Here is a 23,346-nt window from a genome sequence, read left to right on the forward strand (position 1 = left end):
ATCTTTGGCCCTCATGAGACCTTGGAGAGCACAGGCCAGCTATTTTATCCGATGTTGCCTAGTTTGGAATTTTCTGATTTCTTCATGAGCAGATTCACGTCACACACTAAGATAAGGTGAAGGTCTGCGTCCTCCTCGGTGTGTCCCTGGAGGCACACTGTATTGCTGTGTTCCCTGACTGGTGACATGAACTTTGACCTCTGGCTAAGGTGGAAGCCAGGTTTCTCCACTTTAAACTTAATTATGTTCCCCTTTGTAATTAACAAGTGTCTTATTGGGAGATACTTTGAAACCATGTAAATACCCTTTTTAAAATATTATTGCCCATGAATTTTAGCATCAATTGGTGATTCCGAACTGAAACAATTACTTCCAAATGGTGATTTTCTAATTCCATCATTCTTTTTACATCTCAACACTTTCCAAAGCAGCATCAAGGGAAAATTTTAATCCAATTTTAAATGACAAAGTTTATCAATTATTATTATTATTTTATCCTCACCTGAAGTCTCTTTTTTTTGGATTTATCTTCAGATACAGCGGGAAGTAGAGAGGGAGGAAGAGAGAGAGAGAAACATTGATGTGAGAGAGACACATCGAGTGGTTGCCATCCACACAACCCCATCCGGTGCCAGGGACAAACTGCAACCGAGGTACGTGCCCTTAGTGGGAACCCAACTGGGGACTCTGTGATCCGCGGGCTGACGCTCTAACTGCTGAGCCAGACCAGCCAGGGCTCATCAATTATTTTCATTCCTCCTGAATATATCTGAGTATATCCAACTCTATTAGCCCCTTAGACACCATAGCGCTGTGAATCAATTCAGCAATTAACGGCTCCCTGAGCCCAGCTCCTCCCCAGCCAACCAGGAAGCACCTTGTCCACCCGTATCCCCATTTTGCTGTGTGATATTGTTGCCACTGTTTGGGGTGGAAGGTTTTTGGAATTGAACAGAAACTACCAAATTAAAGGAAGAGTCAAATCTAATTTAGATTAAGTCAAGTTTTAATCTTTCTGTAGTTTAATTATTAAATTTAGCCAAATAATGAACTCATCATAAATAATAAACTTAATATAGTCAAATAACTGATGAAAGAGATAGAACTTGGTGTAGTTTTTCCCAACTAAATAATTTATTAGATATTTATATTGCAAAGTTATTGGTTTAATATTAATAAGTCATTAGGTAAACATAATTAATAATTTTTAAAGATGCTTTCTTTTCTATTTTTGTCCTGTTCTTTCCCTCTTTATTTCATGTAGAGAGAATTGTAAATACAATCTTGACAAAAGTTATAAACAAGAAATAAAATCTACATTTTCTTGCATAAAGGTGTTTTAGAAAAAAATGCAATTGTATTTCTGACACATTTTTATTCATATTGCAGGCTTTTCTTGTTCATTAAACAAATACTTCTTAAAAGGGTTGTACTGAGAAGTGGCTATTTAGTTTCCACTATTTAAAGCCATTATTTCGCTGACCATGTAGTGAAGTCATTTGAATGATTACTGTAAAACAGGATTTAAGAAGAAAATAAGTGAAAGGGGAAAAGTAATTTTGTGATCATTTCAAAGCTCTAAACACACAGGGCCGGGTGCCATGACACAATTATTCTCTCTTGCCTGTAGACACAGGAAAAGTGGATGGATTTCCTTTGAAAACGGAGCTCCTTTTAAATCAACAGTCAGTGGTCAAAGTAAACACCCGGGTGAAGATTATGTTTGAGAAACTGCTTACAACTACTTGTAAGGCATTAACAAAGCAAGGAGCTGGGGTGCAAATGCGGGGAAGGCATGAAGAAATGTGTTGAAAAACGCCTGTCCTGTCCGGCAGGCTATCAATGACCAGAATCCAGACTTCCACAAGGATGTCCCGCATCCTATCTATTTTGTGGTTCTCCAGAGAATGATTATTGTAAGCTACTGTAATTGAATAAAATAAGCAATGTAATCAGTAACTAGCTTGAACACACACACACACACACACACACACACCCCGATTCTGTTTGTTGGGAGAACCGCAACCCCCTCCTGCTACATTATTCCATTGATGGAAAAACATTTACATCTCCTTTGTTAACTAGTTTTCTGTAGATATTTTATAATCACTGGGCAACTCTACTTCACTGCTCTCTTAGAAGCAACTCTGAGTGGCTAGACCCATGTTTTTATTCTATGGCCAAAAAGAAAAAATCTTTTTCTGGCCTTTTTTTTAAACTTTAGTCTATCATACATCAAACCTGTCAAGCTTTTTCATTAAAGTTCATGGTTTTTAAGTTCATTGTAAATAACTCAAATTGATTTTACAAAAGAGAAAAAAAAAGTCTTGCCCTGATGTTGACCATTACAAACTGTAATAATATCCCTTGTCAAATGGGATTTCTCAAGAGGCTTTTTAAAGAGGCGGGGAAAGGATTTAGCTAAATAAAAATAGTTTGAGATTAACCAGTGTTATACTTGGATTGTGGGTTGACTTCTTTCATTTTCTTAAGTCTAGAATTTTTGCAAAACAGTAAAAGAAAACTCAGTAGCTATGTTAGATTTCACAGTTTGAGGTCCGTAATATTACTTTGTGGGGCAATAAAAGAGATCCATTTATTTGATGATAGCTCTGTACATTTTTAAAGTAAGCAATCTCTTGGATTTTTCTTTCCCAAAGTAATAATAATAATTTTAAAAAGGCATTCCTCCTGTCCCCACACACACTTTTAGTGAGACAGGGTCATGGCAGCAGGCCGCACTGTCACTCAGGGCTGAGTCTGGGAAGCAGAACATGACGAGCGCTGTGCATTAGGGGCTCTGCAGGCTTTGGGCGTTTCCCAGCTGCGAGCCGGTGAGGACGTCTCTGCTGTCTGGTGCTGGGCATACTGCTGCTGTAGGCCAGCAGGGCTGGCAGTAAGGAAAAGCCCTAAATATGAAACAGAAGCGAGCAAGACAAACCAGAACCCCAGGACACACTGGACCCTCTGTCTGGCTCCCACCACCTGTAACCTGGGCGGCTCGGGCGACCTGCAGAAGCTGGCACCATCCTGATGGAGCTGCCCCTGTGTGCTCCGCACCAACAAGGGCCGCACGTCGGCAACCACGTGCGTGAGCTGCAGGGGCGCCATACCCTGTGGCAGCCTGGAGCCTGGATGCTGCTTCACTTCCACCTGTCACGTCCGTGTGCCCAACCCCAGCCCGGAATCATGCAGGAAGGATTCTGGGAGACTCGGCTCCAGCTCTGCTAAGTCGATCCAGTAGGAAACCACCCCTCCCAGTTCCTCCATTCCAGCCAATCCCCCATCAGCCTTCTTCCCCTTTTACTCTGAGAAGTTCCCGATGTTGCTTCTTTGTTGGGCTGTCAAGAGGCAGCTCAAAGTTGGTACCACTGAGAAAGCCATCTTGACATTCTTCTTATGGTAACATTATCAGGACCGCCGGACGGTGATTACTTCTCAGTTGGAAGGATACATGGTTGACCGTAAGTTTGTGCTCCCATTATAAACACTTGAAAAAGCTTAAATTCAAACCTCAGATCAAATATTGTTTCCGTTCATGAAACTTTTCTTGTCCTCAAGCTGACCATGTCCCTCCCTCTTCTATACATGGAAACTTCTTTCCTAGCCCTTAGCTTATTCTGCCTTTTGTAGCTCATTTCTGGACTTGTCTCCCCAAATGTCGGTTTCCGAGAGCAGGACCTGGTCTTTTTCATGTCAGTTTCCCTCTCCCCTTCCCTCCACTCACTCCTGCCTCTACATCTGATACATGCACCGCACATGGTAGATGCTCAACAAATGTCTGCTTAGTACACTAATTAGTCAATTGTTGTAATTTTCCTTTCTTGTTTTATACTTTACTTTCATGGTGGACAGGCAAAGATGATCTCTATCGTGGGTGTATGGCTTTCGTTCATAGGAAACCTTCCCATCCAATAATTCCTACCTTTACTTTGCACTGGAAATTCCTTTTTAAAGAGAATAAACCTTTTCTATTATGTTGGAGCCCATTCATGATGAACAAATTGCTAATAAATTGTGGTAAATGGGAAAAAACAGGATACACAATTCTATATAGAATGCATCATAACTAAAAGATCTGTGATCAGGTAAATAATAGACTTTAAAGATATCCAGGTCATTGTCCTTGGAACTTGCAAATTTTGCCTGCAAAGGTGATTAAGGATTTTGAGAGAGGGAAATTATCCTGGATTGTCCAGATGGGCCCCATATAGTATCACAAGAGTAGGAGGAGAGTTGACTACAGAGTAGGAGAAGGTTCTGTAATGATGGAAACAGGGATCGGAGTGATGGGCTTCTTTCAGAAGATCAAGAAAACTGATGAAGTTCTAGCCCAACCTTCTCAGGAGAAAAAGAGGAGAGACATAAGTTGCCAATATCAAGAATGAAAGAAGTGACATAATTACAGAAGTTACTAGTATATTCAGGGAATATTGTAAAGAACTTTATACCCATGAATTCAACAAATTAGCAAAGCTCACACAAGAAGAAATAGATAACCTTAATATCTCCATATCTATTAAATAAATCAAACTCAGTTAAAAAAATTTCTACAAGGGCCCTGGCTAGTGTGGCTTAGTTGGTTGGAGCATCAGCCTGTACACAAAAAGGCTGAGGGTTTGATTCCTGGTCAGAGTACATGCCTGCATTGTGGGTTTGATGGTCGGTTGGGGCATATGTGGGGGGGCAACCAACAGATATCTCTTTCACATCGATGTCTCTCTCTCTCTCTCTCTCTCTCTCTCTCTCTCTCTAAATCAATGTTTAAAACTTCCCACAAGGAAAACTCCAGGTTGAAATGGCTTCATTGATGCAATCCTTAAAAAAGAAATAATACCAAGTTCCATACAAATTGTCCCAGAAAATTTAAAAACAGGGACTATTTTTCTATTTATTCTATGATTATAGCATTATCTTATTACCAAAACAAGACAAAAACATAAGAAAAGAAAACTACAGGCCAATATCCTCCACAAACATAGATATCTAACCAAAATTCTAGCACATCAAATCCAACCATGCATAACAAGAATAAAGTATCTAGACCAAGTGAGTCTTATCCCAGATTGTACATGGTTGATTTAACAAGCAATAACCAATTTATTTTATTCATCATATTAACAAACCAAAAATAAAAGCCATAAAATCATTTCAATAAATGCAGAAAAAGCATTTGACAAAATCTAATATCCATTCCAGATTTAAAAAACTCTCAGCAAACTATAAATAGAAGAAACTTCCTCAAACTGATAAAAGGCATCTACAAAACAAAAAAAAATTACAGCTAGCATTATACTTCCTGGTGAGCTCTTGAATGCTTTTCTAAGTTTAGGAACAAGAAAAGCATGTCAGTTCTCATCCCTTCGATTCAACATTACACTGGAGAGTCCAGCCAGTGCAATGGCGTAAGACTAAGAAATCAAAGACATTTAGATGGGAAAGAATTAAAACTGTATTTTTTTGCAGATCATGTGAACATCTATGTAGAAAATCCTACAAAATATACAAACAACAATAATAAACCTACAAGAACATGTGAATTTATTTTAGTAAGGTGCCAGGATACAAGAGCAACATATAAAAATCAAGTGCACTCCTATAGTCTAGAAATATAGAATTTCATGGCTCTGTCTGGATTCCCCCTCCCTGCTCAGCAGCCTGGAAACTTCATCCATGCAGGGGTACTCATGGGGTTCACTTTATTTGTTTTATTTCTCTCATAAATTATTGTCCTTTGTTGCCTGCTATCCAGTATATTAAGAACTGTTTTTTCATATATTTTCTTTGGGTGTTTCATATTAGAGGTTAAATCTGGTCCCTGTTACTTTATCCTTTATCTTAGCCAAAAGCAAATGTTCACCTCAGTTCTTTCTTTCTTTCTTTCTTTCTTTCTTTCTTTCTTTCTTTCTTTCTTTCTTTCTTTCTTTCTTTCTTTCTTTCTGAGAGAGTAACATTGATGTGAGAAACATTGATTAGTTGCCTTCTGCATGCACCCTGACCTGAGATCAAACCCACAACCTGGGCATGTGCCCTGACCGGGAAGCAAACCTGCAACCCTTTGGTGAACCGGAGGATGCTTCAACCAACTGAGCCACACTAGCCAGGGCTCACCTCGGTTCTTCATACGTGAATGCCACAGGTTCTCTTTTCACTCCACCTTTCCACAAATAAACCTGCTCACACATCAATAAACTCACAGTGTAAGTTTGAATAGCAATTCAAGCGCATACTTTTGAAAACGGGGAGTCACAGTAAACCAGTAAACTGTACACTTGCAAAGAAAGGGAATGACAATATTCTTTCAGAGCTTTTAGTTCTTTAAACTATCTGACATGAAAGTTTTTCTCATCATTCTCCCCCTCTCCACAAATATATAAATCCACACCATTATACATATATAGCCATTGGCTATACTTATACCTTTCCAAGGGTTGTAATTCCTCATCCTTGCAGTAAGAGAAACCTAGGAGGTAACTAGGATGAGTGGAAGGAAGAAGGATCTTCTTACAAGGCAGCAACACACTTCATTGGTAAGAAAAAGACATCTGCATCATATAGTTCCTATGATCTCGACGCAGTCACAGAGGCCACAGCTAACCCCTTTACTCTGCACACTGAGTCTGCGTTTGCCTTCCTACAGGGAAAAGCCTTGAGCCAAAGAAAACAGGCAGACTACAGCTAAAACCTGACACAGCCTGTCGACTATGTGACACAATAGTCACATAGACTACCACTAAGAAAACATAAAAATGCGTGGTGGGCTTCTTTGCTAATTACTTTTTTAAATTGAATTGATTGCAGGGACACTGGTTAATAAGATTATATAGGTTTCAGGTGTACAATTTCATAATACATCAACTGTACATTGTATTGTGTTCACCATCTCAAGTCAAGTCTCCTTCCATCCTCCCTTTACCTCTTCTATCTCCCCCAGCCCCCTTATTCTCTAACAGTCACCACGCTGTTGTCTGTGTCTATGAGTTGTTTTCTGTTTGAAGTGTTTTGCTTAACCACTTCACCTTTTCACCCCTCCCCTCTTACAGCTGTCAGTCTGTTCTCTGCCTATGAGTCTGTTTCTATTTTGTTTGTTTAGGTACCACATGATTTCACTCATTTGTGGAATCTAATGAACAAAATAAACTAAGAAACAAAACAGAAACAGACGTATAGATTGGTGGGCTCCTTTGAATCTTGGAGGCGATATATATTTAGAGTGACTCTTTTGCCTGGAGTAGTCCAAGTTTATGTGTGTTCTATTGATGTAATATTAAGAGCACCCCGTTCATTTAAAAGGGCCTAGGCTTGAGCAATCAATAACGTAGTGCCCTGCTCTACCGTATTTGAGTGTGTTTCTCTACCCACCCACTGAGAAGCCTGTGCAGCTGGCAGGTCTGAGTGGTACCAAGACCAAGAGGATGCTTTCTGACCAGTCCAGGCTGTAGTGTGGCTATCATCCCCAGGCCTGATCTAGCAGGTGGATAGAGACACTCTGCAGAGCTCGGGGCAAACGCATATGGGAGATTACAGTTTAGGTCATGGCATTTAGGAGAAGAGCCACACTCTCCTGGGAAAAGGGCTAAACTCCGACTCAGAAAAGGCTTCAGTATTGCGACTGGGTCTGGGTAGAGACTAAACACCTGATCATAGGACACCGATAACAATATGGCCTGAACTGCCTATTATGAACCAGATGTCATCCCCAAATAATACATGTGAAGCAGCACTTCAATTTCAAGTAAAGTGTTAATATGAGATCAGGCTCGAGTAGTTCCTGGAGGTCAGATTCATGAGCAAGTGGCTTAGACTTCCAGTGCACCCACTCCTGTGCCCGCTCACCTCCCCCTTCCAGACACCCCTCCGGCCTCATTCCAAGTTCTATCTGTTGGTCACAGGGACAACTACAGCACTACTAACCCTACTCATGGGTGGTCCTGAAAGGAATCTTCCCAATGGGTAGAACTTCTAGCCGGGCATTTGGTTGTCTAATGTAAATGGAAGAAGAGGTGCATATCTACACTGACTCATAGGCAATGGCTAAAGGTTTGATCAGATGGTCAGAGACATGGCAGGGACAAGATCAGCTAATTAGAGACAAGGAGGTTTGGGCAAGAGGTATCTGAGAAATGTCTTAGAATGCACACAGTGTAAGAAATTGGTGTCTTGTGTGAATGTTTAACAGAGGGAGTCCATAGCAAAAAAGGCTCTCAATAATCAGGTGGAGGAGATGATTCATAGTGTAGATCTCAATAAGCATCTCTCCTCTGCCTCCAGTAGGCTGTGTACAAGGTAAACATGGTGGCAAGGTCAGAGATTAGACATAAGCTCCACAACATGGTGCCAACAAGGCTGATTTGGCTACCACCACTCTGAGTGTCCAACCTGCTAACTATAGACATTAGTCTGGACCCCCAGCAAGTACCACGCCCTGAAGGAACTAGCTAACCTCCTGTAGCTGGTTAATTGCATGGGGCACCTTCCAAATGACAGTCATTCATCCTTATTAGAGTAGACACTTATTCTGGATATAGATTTCCCTTTCATGCTTCAAGTATCTTCATCCCTGGACTTACTGAGTGTCTTATATACATCATATTATTCCTTACAATTTTGTTTCTGACAAAAACTTATTTGATAGCAACAAAAGTGAGACAATATGCCCAAGGAATTCACTATTATCACAACAAACTCCTCCAGCTGATCCTTCAGAGTGATGGAATTGCCTAGTGAAGACTCAAGCGTGATACTGGCTGGGAGATGACACCTTGGGAAGTTAGGGGTTTGCTCTCCAGAGCAGACAATATAGGGTGCAAATGAAGGCAAACTCCAGCTCGCACTCAGGTGGCCAACACACAAAGCCACCGATTTCAGCAATTGAGAGTGAACACTTTGCTTTCATTCATGGAAAGGCATTGTATGAACTAGGCATGACTCTGGCCCACGTGACCACGGCTGTTTGAAGTTTTAGTAGCCTTCCACTGGCCTTTACCCCTGAGCGTGATCACTCACAGAGGTGTACCAGAATTCCTCTTAAGCTTTCTCTAGTTCCTAAGATATAGTGCCATTTTCTTTTTTTTTTTATCCTCACCCAAGGACATTTTTGCATTTATCTTGAGATAGAGCATGAGGGAGGGAGGAAGAAAGAGAGAGAAACATCGATGTGAGAGAGACACAACCGAGGTACGCGCCCTTAGTGGGAACCGAACACGGGACTCTCTGGTCTGCGGGCCGACGTTTTAACTGCTGAGCCAAACCGGCCAGGGCAGGACATTTCCTTTTAACATTTATGGTCAAATCCCAATTTAGCAGTGTGATCTGAGAGGTGACTGAAACCGCCATGGGGTAGTCTTAACTCCCAGTTCAGTGGCACCGCTGCCCCAGGCAGTGCTCTTTCTCCATGGGGTACTGAAAAAGACTCGCAGAGCTCAGAGAGTCAGGGACAGGGACACATATTTTTGAGAGCTAATCATTAACTGAAACTCTGAGATTTGCCACATCCTCCTCTTGATTTCCAGACCTGGTGTGTCCTGGCTTTAGGAGAAAAGGAATCATTTTATTGATCAATAATTCAGAGCAGATACCACATCTTGCAAAAGGCCATCCCGATCTTATAATGTGTGACCAGAACTACAAAGGAACATAGGAAAATGAATGTGGTTAGCATGTAAGAAAAGAGATCTGTGATTTATTTACATTTTTACATTGATATTATTGCTATGTTTGTTCACGCAAAATCATTAAAACAAAAGCAAACCCTGGCCAGGTGGCTCAGTTGGTTGGAACAAGGCCCAGTACACCAAAAGGTTGTGGGTTCAATTCCCGGTCAGGACACATACCTAGGTTGCAGGTTCAATCCCTGGTCAGGCGTGTATGGAAGGCAACCTATTGATGTTTCTCTCACATCTGTCTCCTCTCTCTTTCTCTCACTTCCGCTCTCTCTCTAAAAATCAATAAAAACATATCCTCAGGTGAGGATTAAAAAGAATATATTTTATAACAAGGGCAAGAACAGAAAGTGAAATAATTGAGAACAGGATAACTTTAGCAAATAGCTACATTAGGATATATACTAAATTGAACACAAAACCTATGAGACTCTCAGAAGCAGGATTTCTTTGTTAACAAAAGAGAACATTTTAAAGATTCTTAGACCCTGGCCAGTTTGGCTCAGTGGTTAGAGTGTCAGCCCGTGGACAGAAGAGTCTCAGGTTCGGTTCCTGCTAAGGGCATGTATTTCGGTTGCAGTTTGTCCCCGGCCCCGGGTGAGGTCTTGTGGGTGGCAACCACTCAATGTGTCTCTCTCACATAGATGTTTCTCTCTCTCTTCCTCCCTCTCTCCTTGCAAAAATGTCCTCTGGTGAGGATAAAAAGAAAGAAAGAAAGAGAGAGAGAGAGATAGAAAGAGAGAGAGAAAGAATCTTAGAAATATTGATCCATTTTACCTTGTCACTAATAATTTTTTGAGAGTATATATTTGTATCACTACACTCTTGTCAGCTGAATCACAAAATAATCCTTTAATTTTAATTTGCATTTTTTTGTTTATTGGTGAGATGAATATATATATATATATATATATATATTTTTTTTTTATCCTCACCTGAGGACATTTTTGTCCCTCACCCGAGGGAGTGAGGGTGGGAAGAGAGAGAGAGAGAGAAACATCGATGTGAGAGAGACACACTGACTGGCTGCCACCCACATGACCCCAACCGGGGCCAGGGACAAACTGCAACCGAGGTACGCGCCCTTAGCGGGAACCAAACCCAGGTCTTTCTAGTCCGCAGGCCAACGCTCTAACCGCTGAGCCAAACTGGCCAGGGCGAGACAAATATTTTTTTCATATGCCTATTGACCGTTAGTATTTTCTGTGAATATTTAATCTTTTGCCAGTTTTCTATTGTGCTATTTGTAGTTTCTAATAGTTTTACATGAATTGGTTATATATTATATGTTGCCTTCTGTGTTGGTTGTTTTTGAAATTTGCACACATATTTTTTAAGGTTTATTAGATATATACATATTTTTAATTTTTAAAAAGTTATATTTCAGTCTTCATTCGAGGATATTTTCCCATTGATTTCTAGATAGAATGGAAGGGAGGCAGGGAGAGAGAGACACACACATCGATGTGGGAGAGACCCACCGATTGCTTGCCTCCTGCATGACCCCAGCGAGGGCCAGGGATAAAACCCACAACCCAGGCACGTGCCCTTGACTGGGAATCGAACCTGCGAACCCTCGATCTGCAGGCTGATACTCTTAACCACTGAGCCAAACCGGTCAGCTCTATACATATTTTTAGAACTCATGAAAATAAAAATTTTGTGTTCTTTAAAAAAATTGAAGCTGAAAGTAACTGTGTGGTTTTGTGCTAATGACCAACAACCGCTTCCAATGTGGAAGACTGGACACCCCCAGGCAGGGCCACAAACATCTGCAGAAGCAAGCATGCTGCACAAGGTTCTGCAGCTTCACATGGGGCAGACATGGACACGGCCTAGAAGATTGTGAGGACAGGAGTGAAATCACTCAAGTTTGGGTCCAGCGTGTGCTTGGCATACGTGCTCAACCTTCCTAATGCCGCGACCCTTTGACACAGCTCCTCATGTTGTGGTGACTCCCAACCATAAAATTATTTTCATTGCTACTTCATAACTGTAATTTTGCTAATGTTATGTCTTAGGCGACCCCTGTGAAAGGGTCGTTCGACCTCCAAAGGGGTCGTGACCCACAGGTTGAGAACCGCTGTGGTTGCTGAATTAGTGAGTGAGTGAAAGAAAGAATGGCTTGTTCTTTACATAGGGCACAGGATTAAAAGCCAGCCTTGCAATTTTTCCTTTGTATATTAGCACTGAACTTCAAAAGACCATCCATCAGACCAACGGGTCTGTAATTTGGAGTAGATGAAGGCTTGTGATGGGACAATACATGCTAGCTCATCTTGCATGTGGGAGGAATCAGTGGGCAAACGACTAGGAAGGACAAGGGACTCCCACTGCGGGCAGGCCACGCATTTATCTGGTTGAGAATATCTCCCTCGGGTGTTTTGTGCAAGATATGTTGTATCTGGAGTCTGTCCTGCGTAGAAAATTTTTATAAGTTATAAAAATCAAAGGTGAAAATTACAAGGCTAGATAGATGGGAGAAATCGCTCATCTAATAAACTATTAATGATATGCCCAGGGCCTTTCCCTAAGATTTATAGCATGGTTGCCCAAATCAGAATTGTTTATGTACTTCTAAAATTCTTTGAAATTCTGCTTACGATGTTTTCTGCCAGTTTAATAATGACCTACTTACTTCTTTGTGTGCCCCTGTGGATCTGAGCAGGCTTCTTGGCAGTCCTTTCCAAACTGAGCACAAGAGTTTCCCTTTGGCAAACTAGCGTTGTCATCGTCTAGACTCGGATGAGCCACAGGGCAGGGCTCAATGGACGATGTATTGACACACCTTTCCCAGGCAGGGAAGGGAGACAGGCAATAGACTTTCCTTGAATCATAGGCTGTCACTCATAGTGCCAAAGAGGCCTTGACTCTAAGACTCCTTAACTCCCAAGTCTTGCTATTCTTGTGGATGGAAAAAGGAGCGGTTAAATATGAAATAACCTAAAATATTTGCTCCACATGAGTTTAGTTTCTCCTAGATATCCTCCATCAGCTGCCATTTCATCATCTAACGAAAGAGTGGTAAGAGTTGTCTCTTGGATGTAGATGGGCAGACTGGATCACAGGGAAACACTGCCCAGTGCACGTGTTCCTTAGACAGAGCTTCCAGTAAATTTCAGCCAATATAAAATGCATTGGTTATAAAAGTTCTTTAGGCTCTTAAACTGGACCCCTGGGGCCATTGATACATGCCAGTCCTATGTTCCCAGGAAGCCAGGTTTGGGCCAAGTTTGGCCAAAGGCACAGGGAAGAATGTAGGTTATTTCCCCCCCCCCCCCCTTTATTGATCTTAGAGAGAGAGGAAGTGAGAGGGAGAGAGAGATAGAAACATCGATGAGAGAGAACATCGACTGGCCGCCTCCTGCATGTCCCACGTTGGAGATCAGGCCCATAACCTGGGCATGTGTCCCGGGAATCGAATCGTCGACCTCGGTGCATGGGTCGATGCTCAACCACTGAGCTACGCCGGCCGGACAAATGTAGGCTTTTGATTCAGACAGTCCTGGCATCTGATAGCATTTCGGTCACTTCCAAGCTCCATGACCTTAGGCAAACGTTTTAGCCTATCCTCAGTTTCCTTATTTGTACAATGGGAGCACTAGCACCTGCTTCCTGGGGTTGTGAGATGACGAGGTGGACAAAGGTAAAGGCTTGTTGTAAATGTTTTCGCCTCACACACACACAATGGTAAATGTGAGGTAACAGATGTGTCAACTTACCTCACTGTGGTAATCATTTTGCAATGTAACATATCAAATCATCCCACTATCCTGTAAACTCAACACAATGTTATATGACAAATATACACCAATAAAGTTGGGAACAAAGGGCCTAAAAAGATTTGACCAGAGGTGATAGACAATAAATGTTATTGTCCACAAGGTTCACTACAGGCTACCTTGTGATAAGACTATTTGTGGGTTTAACGTCCTCAGGAAAGTGGCGAGGCTTCTCCTGATCAGAAATTCACCTCATGCAATGTCCACTAAACAGGCACTGACTACCCACCCGACGCACCTCGCGATCCAAAGACCATGGCATGACCTCCAGGAGTGACATATTTTATTAATTATAATATAAAAATGTAAGTGCCATGCTGTCACATCAACAATCAATGAAAGAATGATAAATTCTACCTAGTATATTTGAGGCAGATCTATTGCTTCCTGCCACCTCCCATCCCCACAAAAAAATCACAGGGAAATTCATCTTCCAGAATCAGACTGAGGAAACATCCTTTTTCTTTTTTGGGCGGTGGGGTGGGAAGAGAAAATAATTTTCAGTGTTTTTTTTCTCTTTACAAATGCATGGGAGAACCATGCAAGGCCATCAGCACTGGATGCAGTCCTGGGCCACAGACTTGCACACCCCTTTGCAGCTGGTCCTGCGATGGCAGCACTTGTCAGCTCACCTGTATTTTTTTTTTTTTTGTGGTATGTGCCCCTAGAGGGAACCGAAGCCCGGACTCTCTGGTCCGCAGGCCGATGCTCAACCACTGAGCCAAGTGGCCAGGGCTCACCTGTATTGTTTACTCTGACCCCCACAATATCTTCAAAACAAAGAACCATGCCGTCTTTTCTCTGGCACGATTTCGTTGCTGAGTCAGCACTGCAGGTGCACCTTCTTCCTGAGCTCTGGTTGCCTTGTTCCACTGTGGCCATAACCGTGTCACCCACGCCAGCAGCAGGAAGTCTGTTCAGTCGTCCTTGACCCCCTTCACAGATGATACACAGATTTGGGCTCCTGTGTTGTCAGCACAGCTGACCATGGCTCCTACTGGAAAACCCAGGGAAATCCGGAATTTCGCCCGGAGGACCTGCCATGTCCACACTTGGACATACTGGACACCGGAAAGGGATAGAAAAGAGGAAATGTCCTTTAAGACTCAGCCTACTCTGCCCTAGCGGTTAGAGCGTCGGCTCATGGACCAATGAGGCGCGGGTTCGATTCTGGTGAAGGGCACATACCTTGGTTGTGGTTTCTCCCCAGCCCTGGTTGGGTCATGCGGGAGGCAACCAGTTAATGTCTCTCTCACGTCTGTTTCCCCCTCTCCCACTCTATTTGAACAAAAAATGGAAAAATATCCTTGGGTGAGGATTAAAATAAAAAGACTCAGCCTACTCTAAGTAAAACTACCCACCCCAAGCCCCTCCCCCATCACGCATGGGCTGTTCAGAAAGACCAGCCACTAACAGGTGACTGACTGTGGCACAGACCACAGCTTTCTGTTCACATTTCTTAGAGAATGTGATTTCTCAAATGAGGTAAAACAGAAAACAAATTCTGCTAAGTTACATTTGTGTCTAAGTTTGTTTGCTTTCTAGAGGAAGCATGAAAAGCAGTTCCTAAAATGTAGGGCTAAACATTTGGCACTTTTGTCTCTACTTATTTAAAAATTAGAGACTCAGTCCAGATATCATAGTTATGGATGAGAAAGATGACTGGAAAAGGGACCCAGATAAGGCCCTGCAGGCAGCTGATGGCAGAGGCAGGACTAAGGTTTAACTTCTCTAACTTCTATCCTGGGCTGTGCGATCTCTAAACATAGTTAACACTGTGGAGCGAACACTGAACAAACCTCCGGGCCAGTATGTTAATCACAGAACTAGGAGGCAGGTGGTGTGTATACCTTAGGACCAGTCTTTCCCTAACATTTATTGCATAAATACGGAATAAGAACAGATAACTTGCTCTTAACATTTATATATAGGAAACCGTGGTTACCCCGATGAAGGTTTTAAAGACAGAAGTGGAACAGAGCTGCTTTAAAGGGAAGATAATTTGTAGAACACTCATCGTTTAACACAATATGTAAGAAAGGTAAGCATGATTGGGATAAAGAGCTTCCTTTACTTTTTTTTTTTGATGGTACGTGCCCCTAGCAGGAACCGAACCCGGGACTCTCTGGTCCGCAGGCCAACACTCGACCGCTGAGCCAAACCGGCCAGGGCGAGCTTCCTTTACTTTTGAGTGTACACATATGCTCATTAAAATCATCCCCTTTTAAAGAACAATGAACTTGCCAGTTTGCTCTTAACACAGAGTGCATAGCCAAATGACTCAACTTTATTTTACTTAATTATAATGAAAAAATTAAAAATCTTCATGACTCTATTTCTGATAAATATTTAAATATAAAATGTTTCAAACTTAATACAATATAGGCTAATGCATACTTAAATTTGGATAAAGTCATGTGAACCAAGGAACACACATATTCCTTTTGTGAGTGACAGGACGAGACCCCGGGTTTCGGGTGAAAGAGGTGGATGGAGAGAAGTCTCTGGGTTCTTCATCCTGGGCCTGTAGCTCAGAGCAGACCGAGGGTGTGGCAGAGCAGCTTGGTGGGGGGAGCAGTACAGTCTATTCTGGTTTTTCTATAAACACTCCGAAGCAAACTTTTCGGATGTGCTCCTTTCTAGCTTTTAGAAAGGGCTTTTATTGGCTGCCAGGAAGCAGGGAGCAGGGCTGTGGCAGAGTGATTATCTGGGAGCAGCCAGGCATAAGCTCAGCCGCTTTGGAAAACTGGGGAGGGGCACAGAAAGACAGATTCTTCTTCCTTTTGTAGACGAGGAAACAGGGTGCTTGGTGAAATTTTCCTGAGTACAAAAGGAAGAATACAGGTTTGAAGGTTTGTAATTGTATGTCAAAACAGTCACAGTGATAATTAAAACAACAACAAAAAACACATTGTAAACACATTTTTATTTAAAATTAAGATTTTTGCAACAACTATCCTAAGAGTGGTTATCATAGGTCTTTAGCTAAATAAGACAGCATTAAAATAATATCCATTTTAACTTTTGAATTATTTTTAAAGCACCACTTAAAACTTACATATTCAGAAAAAAATTAAGTATAGAAAACTGTTCTGTCTTGGGAATGAGTCTGAGACTACAAAAGGGACAGCAGAGCCCATATTTAGTCTCTGCTCACTGACGGAGCACTAAATTCAAAGCCAGTTTGAGGGTCTCCCACATTGTTCACTTAAAGGAAAACAAATGCAGAGTTATCAAAGAATTTCTTGGTAAATTCCCAACCCTTGGAAAGCTACAACTTTTCTTAAATATGATTTCTAAATTTTAAATTTGTCACCTCAAAAGGTAACGTATAGGATTTACAAGTATTTCCTTTTTTGAGAAATTCTGAGCAATGACTACAGTTGCAGCACATCTAGAAAACTGGAACTAGTTCTAACAATCTCTGCACCCCTTTATGTTCTAGATTTGTTTTGGAACCCATTCCTAAACAAGACAGAATAGAAACAATGCGTGTGCATACTACACTGAGGAAGTAACTTGAACTTGCCAAGACATCTTCAGAGCAAGTTTCTTTGTACTAATTTATTTGAAGAGTTTCTAGGTCATTTCCTGCTTGCGACAATGACAAAGGACCTACTGTAAAAACTGCTCTTAGGTGTTTGCTCTGCCAGCTCAGGGTATGTCCTCAATAACCTTCTCTGCACATCCCAGCCTCCCACATGTAATAGCACTGTGACTGGGGACAGTCGTGTGTATTTGTCGTCGCTGCCTCATCGCTTGTTTGACCGCTTCTCATACTTGTCCTGGCTGCTCCGCTTCCTCGGTGGAGAATGGCTGACGGAGCCTCGAGCTCGGAAGCCGTGCTTGTAAGGGTGGGCTCTGTGCTTCTTCCGGCTTTCTTCTTTCTGGTTCTGGCTCTTCTCAGGTTCCTTAGCATCCTCTTTTTGTTCATGGTCTTGCTCTTTATTGGATGGGAGCGTGTTCTTAATTGTGTTAATGAGAAATCTTTTATTGGTGCCAGCAAGAGGACATTTCATCCTGGGGGTGAGGAGGAAAGAAAACAATCACAAATCAAATAGCTGACTCCAGAGCTGAGCCCATGAGCATGGCTGATGCCAAAGAATTGCGTATCCACAGAACCAAGTTTCTGAACCTGTTCAGCTTTCCTTGCATGCCACCTAGTGTAAACTCTGAGTACAAGGGGGAAAGCAGGGTACTTGGAATTCCTGAGGCCAACTGGCTGGACCTCATCTGAACACGTTCATTCTTTCTTCCTCACTGGGACTAACTTTTCTACTGCTATGCATGTACAAGTATTGACTGCAGTGCAAATTAACTGAACCATCTAATATTTTCTCCTTAAACAATAAATACCCGATTTGACTACAATCTGTGTTTTGAGTGAAATATACTGTGGCTTGTTTTTAATTACCAGAGTAAAATTAAGTCCCTCTTTAAGGGAAAAAAAAGTATGTCCTGCTAAATCTTGAATATTGGAGTGAAATGATCTGTCTACTCTAGAAATAAAAATTGCCTTAAAAAATCCATAAAAACAACCAATGTCACCCAAATAAAATCAATTAAATAAAAGAATCCAGCCCAACCGATGATGTGGCTCAGTTGGTTGAGCATCGTCCCATGGACTGAGAGGTACCAGTTTAATTCCTGGTCAGGGCACATGCTCAGGTTGTGGGCTCGATCCCCAGTGGGGGTGTGCAGGAGGCAACTGATCGATGTTTCTCTTTCATTGATATTTCTATCTCTCTTGCCCTCCATTCCTCTCTCTCTAAAATCAATTTTAAAAAATCCATTAAAATACAATAATTTTTTGTTTGTTTTTTTAATTGGTGCATGGGTTGACACTCAATCCACTGACCACACGCCCACCCTCTGGGTGCATTTCTGTGCCGTGTATGTCTGAGTAGCTTCATGATTCAACGTTACCCAGGAGGGAGAATGTAACTAATTAAACTGTTAATTAATATGCTGAATTATACTTATATACCATATTTGTTTTTCAGGTGTGGCAAATCTATCATTTTGGAAAAGAAAACCCCACACAAAAAACCCTGCACATTTCTCTGGCCTTGCACCGTCTGCCATATGATGAACTAATTTTAGGTAGATACTGATTCCCAATATCAGCCTGGCTAGTATTAAACAAAATGAATGTAGGATTCTATAATCTCCATCTCTATATCAAACTTTGATTTAAAGAAAATCCTACACAATACTTCTAAACCACCCACCAGCACCCCACTGTAGTGATTTTGTAGTCTGTGACTGTAAGTGAAATAAAAGCAATCATCAGCCTAGTGTCACCTATGGGGAGGTCAGGCCACCTCAGCAACCAGCACGGCACTGAATCTGGAAGTAAAAGAAGACGAAAATGCCTCCTGCTGCAAATATTAAGCTCTTAAGCCTGCACAGACAGGGAAACATCGGAGAATCAGAGATGGTGTAGACACCCAACATGCTGGGCGTGGTTCATGCTCAGGCCAGGAAAAGTGGCAGGGGAATGAACTAGAACAGAAGGAGCTAGAAGACAACGTAGAGAGAAAGGGACAAGGGAGTGCAGTGGGAGCAATGGGAACATTTAGAAGTAGTGATGACACTGGGAATTTGGGGGGGGTGTTGTGTTTTAGCTCTGGAGTTTAGAAGCCACGGTGAATGAGATGAGAAGCAAAGAGCAAAGGCGATATTGAAGAGCAAAGAAAAACAGGTCTGCAAGTACTGGGGGGACATAACTATTCGGTCCCTGTAGGGTTCACTGAGCTTGCAGCAAAAGCACACCAGCACCAGCTGCCTCAGTCACAGCAAGGCAAAGCCATTTCTGTCTCCTGGAGGTACCCAGCTTTGGGCGCTCTGTGCAACAAGACAGCGTGTGACAAGAGGGCAGGCCGAGCTCTGACTTCAGTGGCTTCAGAGGGCATCACTGAGTCCAGGTATTGTGTTGGTGACGAAACTTGAACCACTGCAATTGCCAACTCAGCAAAGATTCATAAGAGTATGACACACTGTGTCACAGAGCAGCACAACACGGCTACCTGCAGGAAACACTATGCTTGAACGCAAAATATAAAATGCCAGTGCCCCTCTGCCAACTGTGGCCCACATACATCTCTTGGATATATAAAGCTAGAAACAGAAGAATCTGGGGCATTTCACTAGAGTGGTCCATCTCAGTGCTGGTATAACTAGTCAGTTTTTCTCTAGATTAAACAAATGAGGAAAAATGATATTGCCAAGTGGAATAATAATCCAGGATCTTAAAATAAAGCCTTTGTAACTCCTGGTGAATTCCACTACATTTTGCTATCTTGCATGTGAGATCATCATCTTTTTTTAAATTGATTTTTTAGAGGGAGAGGGAGAGATAGAAACATCGATGTGAGAGAGACACATCCATTGACTGCCTCCTGCATGCCCCACACTGGGGATCGAGCCCGCAACCGGGTCCTGTGCCCCGACTGGGAATGGAACTGGAACCTCTCAGTTCATGGTACAATGCTCAATCCACTGAGCCACACGGGCCAGGCTGAGATCACCTTTAACACCTCTTGCTCAGCCGAGATGAACAAAGCTCCCATTCCGTTAGAGAACGATGGAGTTCATAGAGTGAGGGCTGTCAGGAGACATGCTTCTTACTCTCAATAGAGTGACCAAAAGAGCTGCTCAGAGAATGAGATAGTTTTCCAGAATATCCACAAAAACACTGGCATTTACATCTTTTTTTAAACATCAGATGACATTTTTAATATTGCATATGCCTGGCATTCTATTCAAGGTGAAAAGTCAAGGATGGCTTACAGAGAACCGATTTTCTTTAGGGCAGGAGTAGGGAGGCTTCAAAAGGGACTTCTCCCAAACATGCCAGGACACATCTTAATAATGATGACAAGTGCTCATTCGAACTATTAACAAATAAGGCAGGACAATGGGAGAAGGGGTAGTCGCAAGCAGTTGTGAAGGTACATGTAGTAAATGATTCTGTGTAATTACAAACTCTTTACTATATGTATTAAAATATAAGGAGAGTAACATCAATGCTGATGTTTGAGGAAATCACATTGGCCTTAACATGGTAATTAATTTTGCTGAATCCCACAGCGCGCTGTTTTATTGCTGTGAACTCAGACAACACAGTGCACTAGCCGAGCACACATTCTGGTTTCATCCCGCCTATCAAACTGAATGTGAGATGTACTACATAACGTCCCTGTTGCCTCTTATCAGTTAAATGGGGGTAATAATAGTGACTATCTTAAAGTCAGTATGAGATCAAATGAGAACATGTCAAGTGCTTAGAATAATACCTGATTAATAACTAGCACTCAGTAGATGTTAGCTTTGGTGCATATCCAACCTCTACTACTTAGTTAGCTGTCTGACTATGGGCAAGTTACTTAACTCCTCTGTAACTCAGTTTTGCCCATTTGTAAATGGGAGTCAGAAATATTTACTTTGTTAAGCTATTGTGAGTTTTGTTTTTTTTTTTTATCCTCACCCGAGGATATATTTTTCCATTTTTTGTACAGATAGAGTGGGAGGGAGAGAGAGGAAAGGAGAGAGAGAGAGAAACATCGACGTGAAGGGACACATCGAGTGGCTGCCACCCGCACGACCAACCAGGGCCGGGGACAAACTGCAACCGAAGTACGTGCCCTTAGCGGGAACTGAACCCGGGTCTCTCCGGACCGCAGGCCGACGCTCTAACCGCTGAGCCAAACTAGCCAGGGCTATTGTGAGGTTTTAATGAGATAATACATAAAGCATTTAGCACAGTGCCTTGGCATACAGTAAATCTTCAATACATGTTACCTATGGGTCTATCATTTCTTATCCACAACTCCCAAATTTAAAATCCTCTAAAATATCTTCGGGTGAGGATTAAAAGGAAAAAAAAAAGTGTAAAACCCTCTGAAAATCAAGTTCTTTTTATGACACTAAAACAAATCTTTTGGCAGCAAATACTGACAAATATTTCTATGTAGTCTTTGTCCCATTTAGGAAAGGCATTCATACGTTTTGCTGAAGAAATGATAGTGTGTCGAGCCAGAATCACTGGGGGAACCTGTGGTGACACCACATGTGCTCCAGTTCCTTTCTAAAGTGTGAAATTCATACCTACATTTAGAAGGTAATCTGGATCCAAGGGTTTTAAACAAGGAACTATAGATCTACATTATCATTATTCCTTCTCTATTCATGAAAAATATATATAGCGCTCAAATAAATTAATATACCAGGGATTTTTCACAACGGCTACTCAAGAGAATATCCTAGTTTCAAATCACCTGGGATAATAAGTGAATCAAGAACAGAAGAGAAGATCTGGTGTTTCTTAAAAAAAATATAAAAAAAGAAAAAAAAAACCATCAAGAAAAAGTTGAGACATTTTAATGTTCATAAAAATAGCTAAAAGTTAAAAGTTTTAGTATTTACAATGATTCGATTTCTGTATCAGGGAAGTTTCACTTTCCAGGCTATTTCAATTCTCCATGGATAGCAAGGTCAATGGGAACTGGGTGTTACTTCTGAGCTTATAACTTGTATTTCCTAATGTTTTTAAACTCTGTTCACAGATGATACTTAGATATGAAACTAAAGGTTGAAGTAAGTACATGGTCCCTTCCAGATTTAAGATTCTCTGTTCTGTTCCTTATGTTCACCCTTCAGAAAATTACTCTGTTCTCATTCATCATGTCAGGACATGACTTAATTTCATTGATTCCTCTGTCTTCTCGTTTCTCAGCTCTTTCTTAGTGCCATTTTCTTCTGTATTTGAGATGACAAGACAAGCCAGCATTAGATGAGTATCTAGCATTAATGAGCACCAAACTCAACTGTTCTACAGACCTTTTCACACCAGCATTAGGTGAAACCCTGAACCCCACAGTAAGGGCACAGGCCATGGCTGCTTGATGTGTCTGTTGTGTCTATCATGGGCAATGTCCGAAGGTGTTCTGGGGTGGGGGACTGAAGGCCACAGGGACAGGGCGGCTGTTTTCCTGTTTGTAGCTCTGACACACAAAATGTTGACTTTCTCACCCCAAAAAGTTATTTTTATTTTTGGTTTTAGAAAGTTATACTAGTTCATGTGGGAAGAGCCAGACTTAAGGTGCTGACAACATAAACTGATATAAAACTCTAAATATAATGAGACTGGTTAAACTGCTCTAGAAAGTACCCTGGACAGCACCATCAGACTAAAGAGCCAACATTCCATGTTAAACTTTAAAAGTGAAGTCCTTCCCTCACTTTCAAAGCTGTCATCTCAGAATTTGCGCTGAAGGGTTCTGCACACCACAGGAGAGGTAGATTTCTACAGAATCTGCCAGGAGAGACTAACATTGATTGAGGCTAGGTAGGACTGTAAGCTTTTCATCTTTTTTTTTTTTTTTTTAAGTAGGCATGCTGTAGAACATAATTTGCAAAAATAAGGCACTTTCCTCCTGCAGTTATCATACTTGACTTACGGAAAATAATATACTGTGTAACAAACCGGGGAAGACAAATGTAATTTTTTTTTCAGATTTTAACACTTTTTCTCTCTACTGCTTTAGGATGGAGGTGACACCCTATAGATTTAGACCTGCCACTCTGGGTTCCCAAAGCAGTTTCACGATAGGATCCATCCAGCAGTGACATGTGATCACTAGCCAGCAGAATAACAACGGTGATGCTAACACTTAAGAAGCAATCGTCCTGGCAAGTTTGGCTCAGCGGTTAGAGCATCTGCCAGCGGCCCAATGAATCATGGGTTCGATTCTGGCCAAGGGCACATACCTCAGTAGTGGTTCGTCCCTGGCCCTGGTCGGGGTCGTGCCAGGGGCAACCAGTTGATGTGTCTCTCTCACACTGATGTTTCTCCCTCTCTCTCTCTTCCTCCCACTCTATCTGAAGATAAATAGAAAAAT

At 41.8% G+C, this 23,346-nt stretch overlaps 1 protein-coding gene and 1 pseudogene across 1 annotated transcript in view; both read right to left on the bottom strand.

The window, feature by feature from the left end:
- Positions 1–11,371: 11,371 nt before the first annotated feature.
- On the bottom strand, positions 11,372–14,504 carry LOC118623827 (annotated as a pseudogene).
- Positions 14,505–16,392: 1,888 nt separating this feature from the next.
- LOC118624634 (protein POLR1D) overlaps positions 16,393–23,346 on the bottom strand; it is a 43,212-nt gene continuing 36,258 nt past the window's right edge. The window contains exon 3 of the mRNA XM_036253043.1: positions 16,393–17,464. Within this exon, the coding sequence (XP_036108936.1) occupies positions 17,197–17,464 (268 nt within the window). The 3' untranslated portion in view covers positions 16,393–17,196. The remainder of the gene's footprint in view (positions 17,465–23,346) is intronic.

The sequence above is a fragment of the Molossus molossus genome, unplaced genomic scaffold, assembly GCF_014108415.1.
Source record: "Molossus molossus isolate mMolMol1 unplaced genomic scaffold, mMolMol1.p scaffold_m16_p_10, whole genome shotgun sequence".
Lineage (NCBI taxonomy): Eukaryota > Metazoa > Chordata > Mammalia > Chiroptera > Molossidae > Molossus > Molossus molossus.